Genomic DNA, 12,291 nt, shown 5'->3' on the forward strand with positions numbered 1-12,291 from the left:
TTCCATACTTATATATTTTTAATTTCCCGCTAAGAAAATTGAAAATTTTCAAAAATCGGGAAGTTATTGGTTTTACCCCGTTTTTCGAAAATCGAGTTTTCATCAGATCTCGACGTTTTGAGGTCCTAGGAAGCTTTCCTGACTATTCCCGCGAGGGTGTCACTATGTGTGTGTGTGTGTGTGTGTGTGTGTGTGTGTGAAAGTATGTGAACCGCTTATAACTTTTGAACGGTTGAACCGATTTCATCGCGGTTGGTGCCATTCGAAAGGGCTTCGCCAGACTTAGATTTCCTCTGAATTTGAATCGATTCGGACTCATAGATTTTGAGAAATTTGGAGAAATATAAAAAAAAATTGGAAAAAAAATTTTTTCAGAAGTGGTTTTTTTGGGATAACTTTTAAACGGCTTTACCGATCAATTTCGGATGTTATGTTAGAACGTTGACCTCAAATTTTGGGTACAAAATTGAAGATACGAAAAAATCAAAAATCATAAGCGAGCTTTTTTATAGAAGATTAAATTTTCTACAAAAAGTCTCTTATGATTTTTCCGTATCTTCAATATTTAACTCATAATTTTATATCGTAAATCAAGTAACAAAAAAAATTACATTTTAATTTTCAAGGTTGATTATTTATTACATTGAAAATTTTTTTCCAAATGTTTAAATATAACATTTTGGCTTAGAGATTATTGATTATAATACAATTATCAGTAATAATTAAAAAAATGATCAATTATATTGAGGTATACATCTTTGCGAGCCTTTGACACCTCGATCTTTGACGAATCCAGGCTTGCAAATGCAGAAATTGGGGCCAGAGCAAACACCATTGGGACACCCTCCAGGGCACGAAGGTACACATTTGGTCCTAGATAAATCCTCAGGGTCTGGTATGTAACCATTCTTGCAGCTGCAAATATTGTAGCCCATGCAGACTCCGTTGATACAAGGACGATCGCAGTCCTGGGGATTCCCTTGTTGATTAGGCCTGTAATTCCCCCCCTGATTCTCAGGATGATAAGTGTTCGGTTGATAATTATCTGGTCGATAACTGTTCGGCTGATAACCATCCGGTTGATAACCACCCGGCTGATAATTTAGAGGCACACATTGATTACTCGCGTAATCTAGACGATATCCGTTGTAGCAATCACATCTATTTGGTGCAACACATTGCCCGTTAACTGGACATCCGTTTCGACACTCTGCGATGCATGTCTCTGATGCAGGATCTTTACGGTATCCTGGTTTACATTCGCAGAATCCAGAAGAAACGCAACGGCCATTTTCACACGGACCGCAATCTGGAACGCATGATTCGCGTTCTCCTGATGGATTTTTGAATCTAAAAAAAAAACAAGTAATTTATAAAAAACAATAATAATAATAAAAAGCCATTAAGTACACAAAAAAAAACAAACATCTTGCACCAAGAAAATTTTAAGGAAGACGAAAGTTATTTTGGAGTAAGAAGAAATTTTCTTGGCTCAAGAAACTTTCAATCTTTCTTAATATTTTCTTGAGCCAAGAAAATTTACACTCCAGTCAAGAATTTTTTTTTTCTTCAGTGTAGCCGAAATGGAAGTAAATTTCTTAGGGTTAGAAAAAACCTTGCAGTATGATAAAAAAATGCAGTGTTATAAATCTAGGTACTGACAGATTCACTGATTAACTGACTGACTCTATCAGTAAATGAAATTTATGATGTAACAACACACTGATAAAATGTCTATTGAAAATATCTACTGAAAATATGACAATATGCATAGAAAATTAAAAAATGATGTAAATCAATGTAAAATGTTTTTAAAAAAATAAAATTTAATCTTTCGTATTTGATAAATTTAGAGGAAGAATTCAGAAAATTTTAAAAATGAATGCAATGGCAAATTTCATAAATTAAGAGTGAATTCTTGACATACGAATGCATAAATATATGAAAACGATAGCTTATTTAAAGAGTTTTTAGAAATTTTAATTTTTAGAAGTTGTCGCATTCTAAAGTTATTCGAGGAAAAAACTGAGACAATATAAATTTTTGTGATTTTTAAAATTTTTAAGTCATTTTCAAACTATCCGACGGATTAAGCTCATCTTTCATTTTGACTTTGGTAATCGTCTGTAGAATAATTATGTTGAGTTTGACAAGCCGAGTTCTATCGTTTATATGTAAATATATGTACTACTGTTACTACATGGAAAAAAAAGAGCAATGATTACTGTTTTGTATAGTACACGGAGAAAATTTTATAGTAGAGTTTATTATCTAGTTATATTAAAATTTATTAACTGAATTCGATAGTAGTAAATATTATTTAAATAATTAAGTAAACCATCTGAATTGTAGTATTTACCATCCTGATGGTAACTACTACTATTATGATGGTAATCAGTAATAATAACTGTTATTATTTTAATTAGTTACTACTATTATCAAAATCGTAATTCCTAATATAACCTGATGGTTATAGTTACCATCAGTAATAATAATAACTACAATCTAAGCTAGTAAAAAATATTAAAAAAATTTAAGAATCTGCGTTACCGTGGATATGCATTTCTGAATAAACTAAAAGCAGCTGTAGTGCTAAAAAAATCGGGATTAAATTCAGATTGAAAGTATATTTAAATTTTTATTTGTTTAAAACAAGTTTCAACGTCAAATTTTTGAAAAAAAATTTGAAATTTCCAAAAAAATCAAAATTTTCAATAAAATTCAAATTAAAAAAAAAAAATTTTTAATCTTCAAAAAAATCAAATTTTCAAAAAAAAAATTTTGAATTGAATTTAAAATATTTTAATATTTCAAAGAAAAAAATGTACATTAGCTAAAATATGGATGTAAATAGAGGATTTAATTAAGTAAATTTATATTATTTTTTCTTTCAGAATTTTTACAATCTCAGATGGTTACAGTTACCATCTTCGATTGTAACAGTTATAATTTATAATAATTACAATTATTATTTTTGATAGTAATCGTTACCATTATTAATAGTAACTATTACAATTTTCAATGATACCACCTATTATTTTGTTACTAATTTATTTTATTACCATTTTAGATAATAGGAGTTACTATTTTTGTATAGTAGGTAGTATAATTAATTTTTCTCCGTGTACTTAGTAGTGTTTTAGAAAAGTGTTAATTAGATAATAGAGAGTGATGTATGACACACGACTGATTATTGCCAGCACACGTCTTAGTAATGAACGGAACAATGAGAAAAAAATTTTCTTGAATCAAGAGAAAAATTCTGGACCGAAAAAAATAATTTTGAAGAGTATTTATTATCTTTAGTTGAGATGAAAAATTCTTGAATCAAGTAAAATTTATTTAAACCCAGAAAAATTTCTTAGTTTAAAAATTTTTCTACTCAAATCAAGAAAATGAAATTCTTCGAAATTATGTAATTGATTCGAGTAAATATTTTTTTTCTGTGCAACAGCCAGTATTATTTACATGGTGCCCTATACCGTCCCGAATATTTTAACCCTATTGTATTCTAAAACACTACTGAGTACTTTAAAAATAGTACTCAGTACTGTTTGCTCCGTGTACTACACTGAAAAAAAAATTAACTTAAATTAAGAGAAAAATTCTTGAACCAAGATAATAATTTTGAAGAGTTTCATTGTCTTGAATCAGGATGAAAAATTTTTGAATAAAGTAAAATTTACTTAATCCAAGAAATATTTCTTAGTTTAAGAATTTTTCTACTCAAATCAAGAGGATGAAATTTTTCAAAATTATTTTCTTGATTCAAAATTTTTTTTCTGCGTACTAATAGTAATAATCGTGATAATAATTTTTACCCGGGATGACAGTTGCAAACTCCAGGAGCAATGCAGTCGCCATTGTGACAGCCACCTTCGCAAACAGCATCACATCTTTCGCGGGTGCCGTTCAAAGTGTATCCGGGTCGACATTGACACACATGAGGCGCGATACAGTCCCCATTGACACATCCTCCGGGACACACGGGTCTGCAAACACCCTGAGGCGAGTCTCGCTCCCACCCAAGTTTACACTCGCAGACTTCCGGCGAAAAGCAATAAGCATTCTCGCCACAAGGACGCCGGCAAATCGGTTTGCAAACACCCTCCACTGGGTACCAACCAGGGTCACATGTGCATTGTCCAGATACGCATCTTCCCCCGAAGCACCCCGTTCGACAGTCGGTTGATGCATACTCACACTGGTTTGTAATTGCGTTCCGTTGATATCCGTCACAACAGTCTAAGATCATTACGTAGCCGTTGTCATAAGTGTTGTTCCATTGCTGGAATTATTTTTATTAACAATAATTAATACCTTAAAGAATAAACAGTGATCATTTTTACACTGATAAAAAAGTTAACTCATTCAAGAAAAAAAATCTTGAACTATGTATACACGGAAAAAAGAAAAATAGAAAAATTACATTTTATAATGTTACGTGGCGCTCCGTGATGAAAACTGGAAAAATTACAGTTTCAGATTGTAATTATTATAGATTTTGTAAGAATCATATTGTAGAGTGTAAATATTACATTGAAAGTTTTGAAAATTAACATTCAAAATTTGAATTTGTAACGTCCACGTTTTCAAAATATAATTATCTAATTAGTCTCCAGCTCGAAATTTGCTCGCCGGAGTCCAGGGTCATAAACGGGGATCACATTATCAATAACAAAATATAAACAAAACACTTCATTTTAAATAAATCAAAGAAAAAGGAAACCTCTTTATTGGCCTGATCATATTAATAAACGATATAAACAATATAAGCAAATTAAACAATATAAACAATACATTAGAACACTCTTTTCACACATATTCGCGGTTCAAAATCACCCGAGTAAAAATGAAATTATTATTTTTTACGGAAAAATAATAAATTTCGTTCGACCGCCGCACCACCGCTGCACCACCGCCGCACCATACCGCCGCACCACCGCTGCACGACCGCCGTTTGGCGGACTATTACGCCGCACGCTAAAAATTTACTCCCCCTAGCATCGCCGCACTACCACTGCACCACCGCCGCACCAATGCTAAATCATACCTACAATTTCACAAAAAATGGTATCATAATTAATTTATCACGCAATAATTAATTAATAAATAATGTGACTAGAAATCTTTATGTAAGACCTATTGATCAACCTCCTTTTAATCGAATGCCTAATATTAAAAAAAAAAATTTTTTTTTAAATCAGGCCAAAGCACCGCGAAATTATTGATTTTTTTAGTCGTATTGTTGATGTAGATTTTTAATTTCGTCCTCGGGTTGCACAGAAGCGGTACGCCTATCGAAATACTCTGAAAGAATTTTAAAAATTGAACTGTGATGGGATTCGAACCTGGATCGTCTGCATGGAAGTCTCGAACATTGCCAACTGCACTGCAAGCCATACTTAACTTAAAAAATTTAGTTAAGCTATTTGAATGATCAACGAATATATTATTTCAATGTATATACCATCAAACAGTGGTATGGTGCGGCGGTGGTGCAGCGGTGGTGCGGCGGTCGAACGAAATTTATTATTTTTTCGTAAAAATTAATAATTTTATTTTTACCCGGGCGCGTCACAGCTGTGGTGCGGCGGTGGTGCAGCGGTGGTGCGGCGAATAGAAATTTATTTACTTGTCACGGCGCTGGTGCGGCGGTAGTGCGGCGAATAGATAAATTCTTTACTTGTCACGGCGGTGGTGCGGCGGTGATACGGCACTTATAAAATAACCAAAATTGTCACGGCTGTAGTGCAGTGGTGGTGCGGCGCTTAAAAAGCCGTGCAGCGGTGTTGCGGCGGTGGTGCGGCGGAATTCTGTTTTTACTCGGGCAAGAAACAATATAAGCAATATACACTAATACAATAGAAACTTTCTATCCAAACATACACGACGGTATTCACGGTTCAAACTAAAAAAAACGCGGTCTACAAAATACTAACTAGTTTCCCAGTAACACCCCCTACCCCCTCAGGGCGACTAGCCGTCATCCCTGTGGGGTCCTAAACTCTACCCTGAGAGCAAGTGGAGAGTATCCTCCTCGCTCCCACCTACACGGCTTATGATCACCTACCGTACCTCAGCTGAAGGCTTCGGCACGGGGAGTAGCACTTTCATCCGGTCGGTTCACGATACTTACCTGGGCCTTGGTCAGACTCCAGGTAGAGTATCATCCTCTAGAATTACTTGGTGAAGAGTATTCGTCCGAGTAATTCTTCCGAGAAAGAATTGCCTTTTTGTGCCAAAATTTTGGACTTTATCATATTTCCCCTAACTCTCTTGTAACGAACCGGAAGGGTCGTTTTAGACACCTGTCCAGTGTCCTCGAACTAGCATTCAAAAATAATTATTTATTATTTTAATCGTAATTTCCTTCATTATATATCCATTCGTCTTGCCAAATTCTAAGTTTTTATTTTCGAAACCCAATTCTTTATTATTTTAATCGCAATTTCTTTCATTATATATTCGTTGATTTTCCATACTAAATCTTGTTCGGAACTTAGAATAATTTTCCCAGTTTTTTAATTTCTTTTACAATTAATTTCTTTTGCTCGATTAATTCGCTCGGCTTCATAATAATTTCTCACACGCTTAATTTCTTAATTTAATCATACCTTTGGTAACAATAATATAATATTATTAACTAAATAAATACAATAATTAAATAATAATCGCCGCTCTAATAACAATAATTGTTTCTATTAATTTTTAAGTAATTAATAAAAATAAACTAGAATACTCAAATACAAAAAGTAAAATCTAGGTCATAAATTTAGAAAATAGTATATTACACACCTAGGGAAGTAAAGTAAGAAATGTCTTAGATCACATGTAATTGTTGGCCGAGGCGAAGCCGAGGTCAACAAACATGTGATCTGAGGCTTTCTTATTTACTTCCCGTGGAGTGTATACTATTTTTTTGCTCGACGAAGGCAGAAAGAGGCAACTTCGTTTAGCGCAGCGGGCCGAAAGTTGACGCTTTCTGCCCGTCGAGCAAAAAATGCTACTTCAAAATATAATATTTATAGATTTGAATACGACTTAAAAAATTAATTAGTTAATTTAAAAATTAATAAATTAAAAATTAATTAGTTAATTCAAAAAATTAATTAGTTAACTTAAAAAATTAATTAGTAAATTTAAAAAATTAATTAATTAAAAATTAATTAGTTAGTTTAAAAATTAATAAAAATAATTAGTTTAACAAATTAATTTAAAAAAAAAATTTCTAATCTAAAAATAAAACTATTTATTTAATGCCGTAAGATGGAGGCGGAGTTTCTTAGATAGGACACTTATTATTATTTATAATGTAATTTTTCCAGTTTTTTTTCCGTGTACCATTTTGAAAAAAAGATTTTCTTGAGTCAAGAGAAAAAATTCTTGAGACAAGAAAAATTTACTTAAATTAAGAATAATTTTTTGACTCAAGAATTTTTCTTCTTGATGGAAGAAACTTATTTTCTCCGAAATGGTATTCTTGGGTCAAGATTTTTTCTCTTGAGTCAATTTATTTTTTTTAACAGTGTAAAAATTCTCATTTACCGTCGTTTTTAGTTTAGTTCAAGACGCTACCGCTTACGCGTGATGATTGATGATACCAAAAAACAATGGCGGACTTTAGTGTCACCGTATTTAACGCTAAAATGCTTATTGCAAGTAAACTGATAGGAATTTCGCTGTGAATTTTTATAATTACGTGTATTTTATGCATTAGAAAGAGATATAAAATAATTAAGTAAAATGTTTGAATAGTTCTAGAGTTGTGTCGCAAAGATAATATGGAGTGAATGACTTTTAAAAGTTAACAGTGAAACTTTATCAATAAATAAATAAATAAACTGATTATTGATAAAATTTTAGTAAAAGTAATTAATTTAATACTAACTGGTCTGTATCCATGATTGTGTATTGATCCTGTTTTGTTGTAAATAGCCAAGGCTTCATGGTATCTGTAATTAATAAATTACTCACATTACATTGCAAAATCACAATTTTTATATCAATTTACTTTTTTCATTAATATTTCATTATTAACACGCTTTTATTTGCTTGACTTGCTTCTATATATCTGTTTATCTATGCAATATAATTTTTAAATGTCATTTTAATCAACTTTAAGTCGTAATTAATTTTTAAATTTGCATGCGTATCGACTTACGACAAATTATTACGATAATTATTTAATGTCTTTATCCTAGTGTCGTAACCAGGATCATCATGGTGGAAAAAATGACTAATTTTACAGATTAAACAAACACCATGCCGTGTCTAGCCATCTATTTTTTTATATTAGGCTTTTACTTTAATTAATCATGATAATGATGAAACACTGTAAAATTAAGTCAAAAAAATTTTGTGATATTCTCTTAGATGTCAAAAAAAAGGAAGTTACAGGGATGGCCTTCAGGGTCAACCGTTTTCCTAATTTTTTTATCAGTGTACATAGGGTAAAAATTAACTGCACTGATAGAAGGATTTATTTGTATTAAAAAATATTTGTTAATGGTTAACAAATCATTTATTAGAGACCATTTTTTAGTATTAAACAAATATTTCTTAGTATTTAAAATCATTCGTTTGTATTTAATAAATCTGATATTCATTTATTAAATATTAATAAATCTTTTTAAATACTAAAAAATATTTATTAAGGACTAAAAAGTGGTCTCTAATAAATGATTTGTTAAATATTAACAAATATTTTTAACTATAAACAAATCCTTCTATCAGTGTGGAAGATTTATTTAAACATTAAGCTTTATAATTATATATATTTACAAACAATACAAATTTTTTTACATTAATTATCAAATGTCAAAGAACTTTAGGATATTAAAAAGTAATAATACTGAAATTGGATTACTAAATAAATCTCATTTTAATTGTTTCTGATTGCATTCAAATATTATTTTCTACCTTTTAGTTTGGTTTTCTATTAAGCCTTTCTTTTTTTTTAGTTTTTTAAATGAAATTTTTTGTCAATTTTTCATTATTTATCTAGATATTTATGAATCGATACTTGTTTTATTATTAATAGGCTTTGAATACTTGAAAAAGGTTGAGGTCAGTGAGACTCAGCACATTATTATCGTCATTACTTTGTGACTTTCAGCAAAATACTAGAGCTCTATTATTTGCTAAGTACTTATCGATATGTGGGGATGGTTTTCAGGTCATTTTTATTAAAATTGTCAGCAAGCTGATTATATCTATCTTGTGGGTTCTGATTTAGTAGGGGAGAAAGGGGGCAATTAAACCACTCGACTTAAAAAATCGAAAAAATTGAAAAAAACGCTTCATGCTCTCAGAATAAGATTCTAATATGTTAAACTCGGATATGATCAAAATTTGAAATCATTGCGATTAATAAATTTTGAAAAATTGAGATTTTCTTATTTTTAGGCATGTAAACTTTCTTTTCGGCTGGTGACAAATTGTTTAATAATATATCAATTTTTCAATTAATTGATAAAGTTTGAATTGTAGTAGTTGTATATTCTTATTCTTTATAATCATCAACTTTGTTTATAGTGATATAATAGTTTATTTGTTTATTAGTTACAATTAATTGTTTTAAAATTATATGGGGTTAATTGAACCAGCAGTCCCGGGGACGATTGAACCATACGGAGAAGCATGGGACATGCGCGCGCACCTCGACTGTACGTGAAAAATACTCAGGGAAATAACATATACCCTCACGGTTTTGGAAATACCGTAAAGATTCGGTATTTACACGATATAAATGCTGTATTTTTACCGTAATACTTCAGTTATTTTAGCCAGTTTTTTTGTCGAATTATTACGAAAAAACTACGAAATAAATTCAGAATATTTACGGCAATACAATAGAAAAATGACGGTATATTAACAGCATTTAAACCGTAAATGTACCGCATATTTACTGTATATCTGCGGCACTATTACAGCAAAAAACCGGAAAAAAAATCTCTACTTTCTATTACCGGCAAAATACCAAAAATATGCTGCTTTACTACTATTTTTCAACAGCTTAAAATTTTTTTTTATAATATTATAAATTATCATGAATAATTTTTAAGAGGTTGATAAATTAATTTCTCTGATTTTATTATTATTATCATTTTTTTTAATCCAGACCAGGATTAGAACCCGGATCATCTACTTACGCCTCGAAGGCTCTACCAGTTGAGCTATCAGAGACACTATTCGTATCTATTTACTCAGTCACCTAATAAGACTCACCGAGTAATGAACACAACCGTCCATCTTACGGTAGAAAGCATTATATCTTTAATTATATCAGTATAAACGCGGTAAAATTGCAGTATATCTTTGGTATTTTTACCGTATAAATACCATTTTATTATTGTAAAATTATAGTAATATTTTAGTTAATACATAAATTTTTTACGGTAAAAGTTCTAGAGTTTTACGGTAATTTTATCGTATTATTTCTGAACTTTGCAGCAAAAGTACGGTAGAAATGCTGTATAACTACACGGAAAAAAGTAAACTGTAATATTCACTCGGATTCTGGTTAATTTTTATAGTTTCAAACAGTAAAGCGGGCATCGGGGTGGCAAAAATATAAATATTACAGAACTTAATGTAGAAAGTATAAAAGCCACAATTTATAATTTAATATCCAAAATAAGTGATTAGTAGCTGTCACTATAGTAAATAACGACTCTTTCATCTTAAAAAATTACAGTTTCAAACAGTAAAAATTGCCATTTCAATATATAGTCGATATTATGAGAAGGGGAACTCAGATGAAAGAGAAGGGGGTCTCACTCTAGGAGAATTTAACATTTGAAACAGTAAAAATTCTACTTTTAAAATATACATTTTATCAATCCAAGCAAGTCAATAATTACAGTTTGATTTTTAGCGTTGCGTTTAAAATTTACCATTTTACTTTGTAAATATTGACGTTGCTTGTATTAGAAATTTACTAACTTTATTTTATACTTTTTACATATCATAAGATCATTTTTTAGGTACCAAATGATAAATATCAAAGTCTGAATTCTTAATTATTATACTTTAACATTTTAGACATTTACATAGCGAATATTACTGTTTGAAATAGTATTTTCTTCCATGTAAAGAGTAAATTGTAACGTTTAAATGGTAAATATTATAAAGTGAATAGTAAAATCACGATTTGACTGTTTGAAATGGTAATTTTTAGCAGTTGATCATTATTTATTATAAATCGACTGTTATTTATTACAGTTTACTTTTTTCCGTGTATAGTAAAAAAACTGGCCAAAATAACCACAGAAATACCGCATTATTTCAGAATTATAACGGTTAATTTATGGTAAACGCATTAATACCGAAAATTTACGGTATTTCAAAAACCGCGAGGGTAACAATTTGATGAACTGATTTTATAATGAAAATGATTTTTAAATTGATTTTTAATTTATTTAATATAATATCTGTGCATTAAAAATGTGCAACAGTAGTATTAGCAAGTAACGATTAATATGTTATTTATTAAAAGTTTGGGTTTGAGTTTTAAATAGTATTGGTTCAATTGCTCCCGAGCGGGGGTCAATTGAACCATTCGACGCGTCTGGATAAATTAATAATTTTTTAAAATTTACGTTGTTTATTGACTAATTTATGTATTGATAGTGATAGTAGACTTAATAAACTACCATTCCAAGAGAAAAAAAATTATTATTTAGTTTTAATTTGAATAGTAAAAAATTACTAAACTTTTTTTGGTTCAATTGACCCCTTTCTCCCCTACCAAAAAAATTTTATAGTTCAACTGCAAAAAAAAATTGTAGCTGGATTATTTTTTAAGAAAAACAACGCATTAAAAAAATTTTCAGTTAAATTACAGAAAAAAAATTAAAAACAATTTTAATTAAGTACTTTATTATTAACAAAACCTTTGCTCGGAAAATTCGAGCTTAATTACTCGGGAAAAAAGTGAAAAAAATGTATTATATTTCTGTACTTACGGAACTCTCTTATAACAAGTACCCGCTCGACTATTATTATCCGAATTCGTGGTTGTGGGCTGATAATAATGACCACCTTTAACACCTTGGTACTGCGCGGTGGCAAAGCAAATTCCCGCGAGTAATTGGGAGAAAATAAGCTTGTTCTTTAAAGAATTAGCAGTGATCGTCATCTTGACAGCACTGCGTAAAAAGTAACTACTGAACTGGGCTAGTAAATATTATTTTTATATACTCTTCTGGAGCAGTGTCGCGTCAATGTGTCACGAGATAACTCGACTTAAGGTCAACTGATTAACGCTGTTTTATTTGTTTATTTATT

General features: G+C 30.5%; 1 protein-coding gene across 1 annotated transcript; it reads right to left on the bottom strand.

The window, feature by feature from the left end:
• Positions 1–612: 612 nt before the first annotated feature.
• Positions 613–12,177, bottom strand: LOC123265914 (protein draper-like). Its single transcript, XM_044729892.1, has 4 exons — positions 11,970–12,177; positions 7,892–7,955; positions 3,822–4,288; positions 613–1,350 (listed from the first exon to the last, which is right to left on the bottom strand). Exons 1-4 carry the CDS (start codon positions 12,140–12,142, stop codon positions 735–737), a joined length of 1,320 nt encoding a protein of 439 aa, XP_044585827.1. The 5' UTR covers positions 12,143–12,177; the 3' UTR covers positions 613–734.
• Positions 12,178–12,291: the final 114 nt, after the last annotated feature.

This window comes from Cotesia glomerata, linkage group LG5 (genome assembly GCF_020080835.1).
Source record: "Cotesia glomerata isolate CgM1 linkage group LG5, MPM_Cglom_v2.3, whole genome shotgun sequence".
NCBI classification, from domain to species: Eukaryota; Metazoa; Arthropoda; class Insecta; order Hymenoptera; family Braconidae; genus Cotesia; species Cotesia glomerata.

Excerpts from the sequence above, each read along its gene's own strand:
- LOC123265914 (XM_044729892.1), bottom strand. The coding sequence starts at position 12,142 with ATGACGATCACTGCTAATTCTTTAAAGAACAAGCTTATTTTCTCCCAA. Across the intron at positions 7,956-11,969 it reads ACTTGTTATAAGAGAGTTCC|ATACCATGAAGCCTTGGCTA; the intron begins GTAAGTACAGAA and ends TATTAATTACAG. Across the intron at positions 1,351-3,821 it reads GTTTGCAACTGTCATCCCGG|ATTCAAAAATCCATCAGGAG; the intron begins GTAAAAATTATT and ends TTTTTTTTTTAG.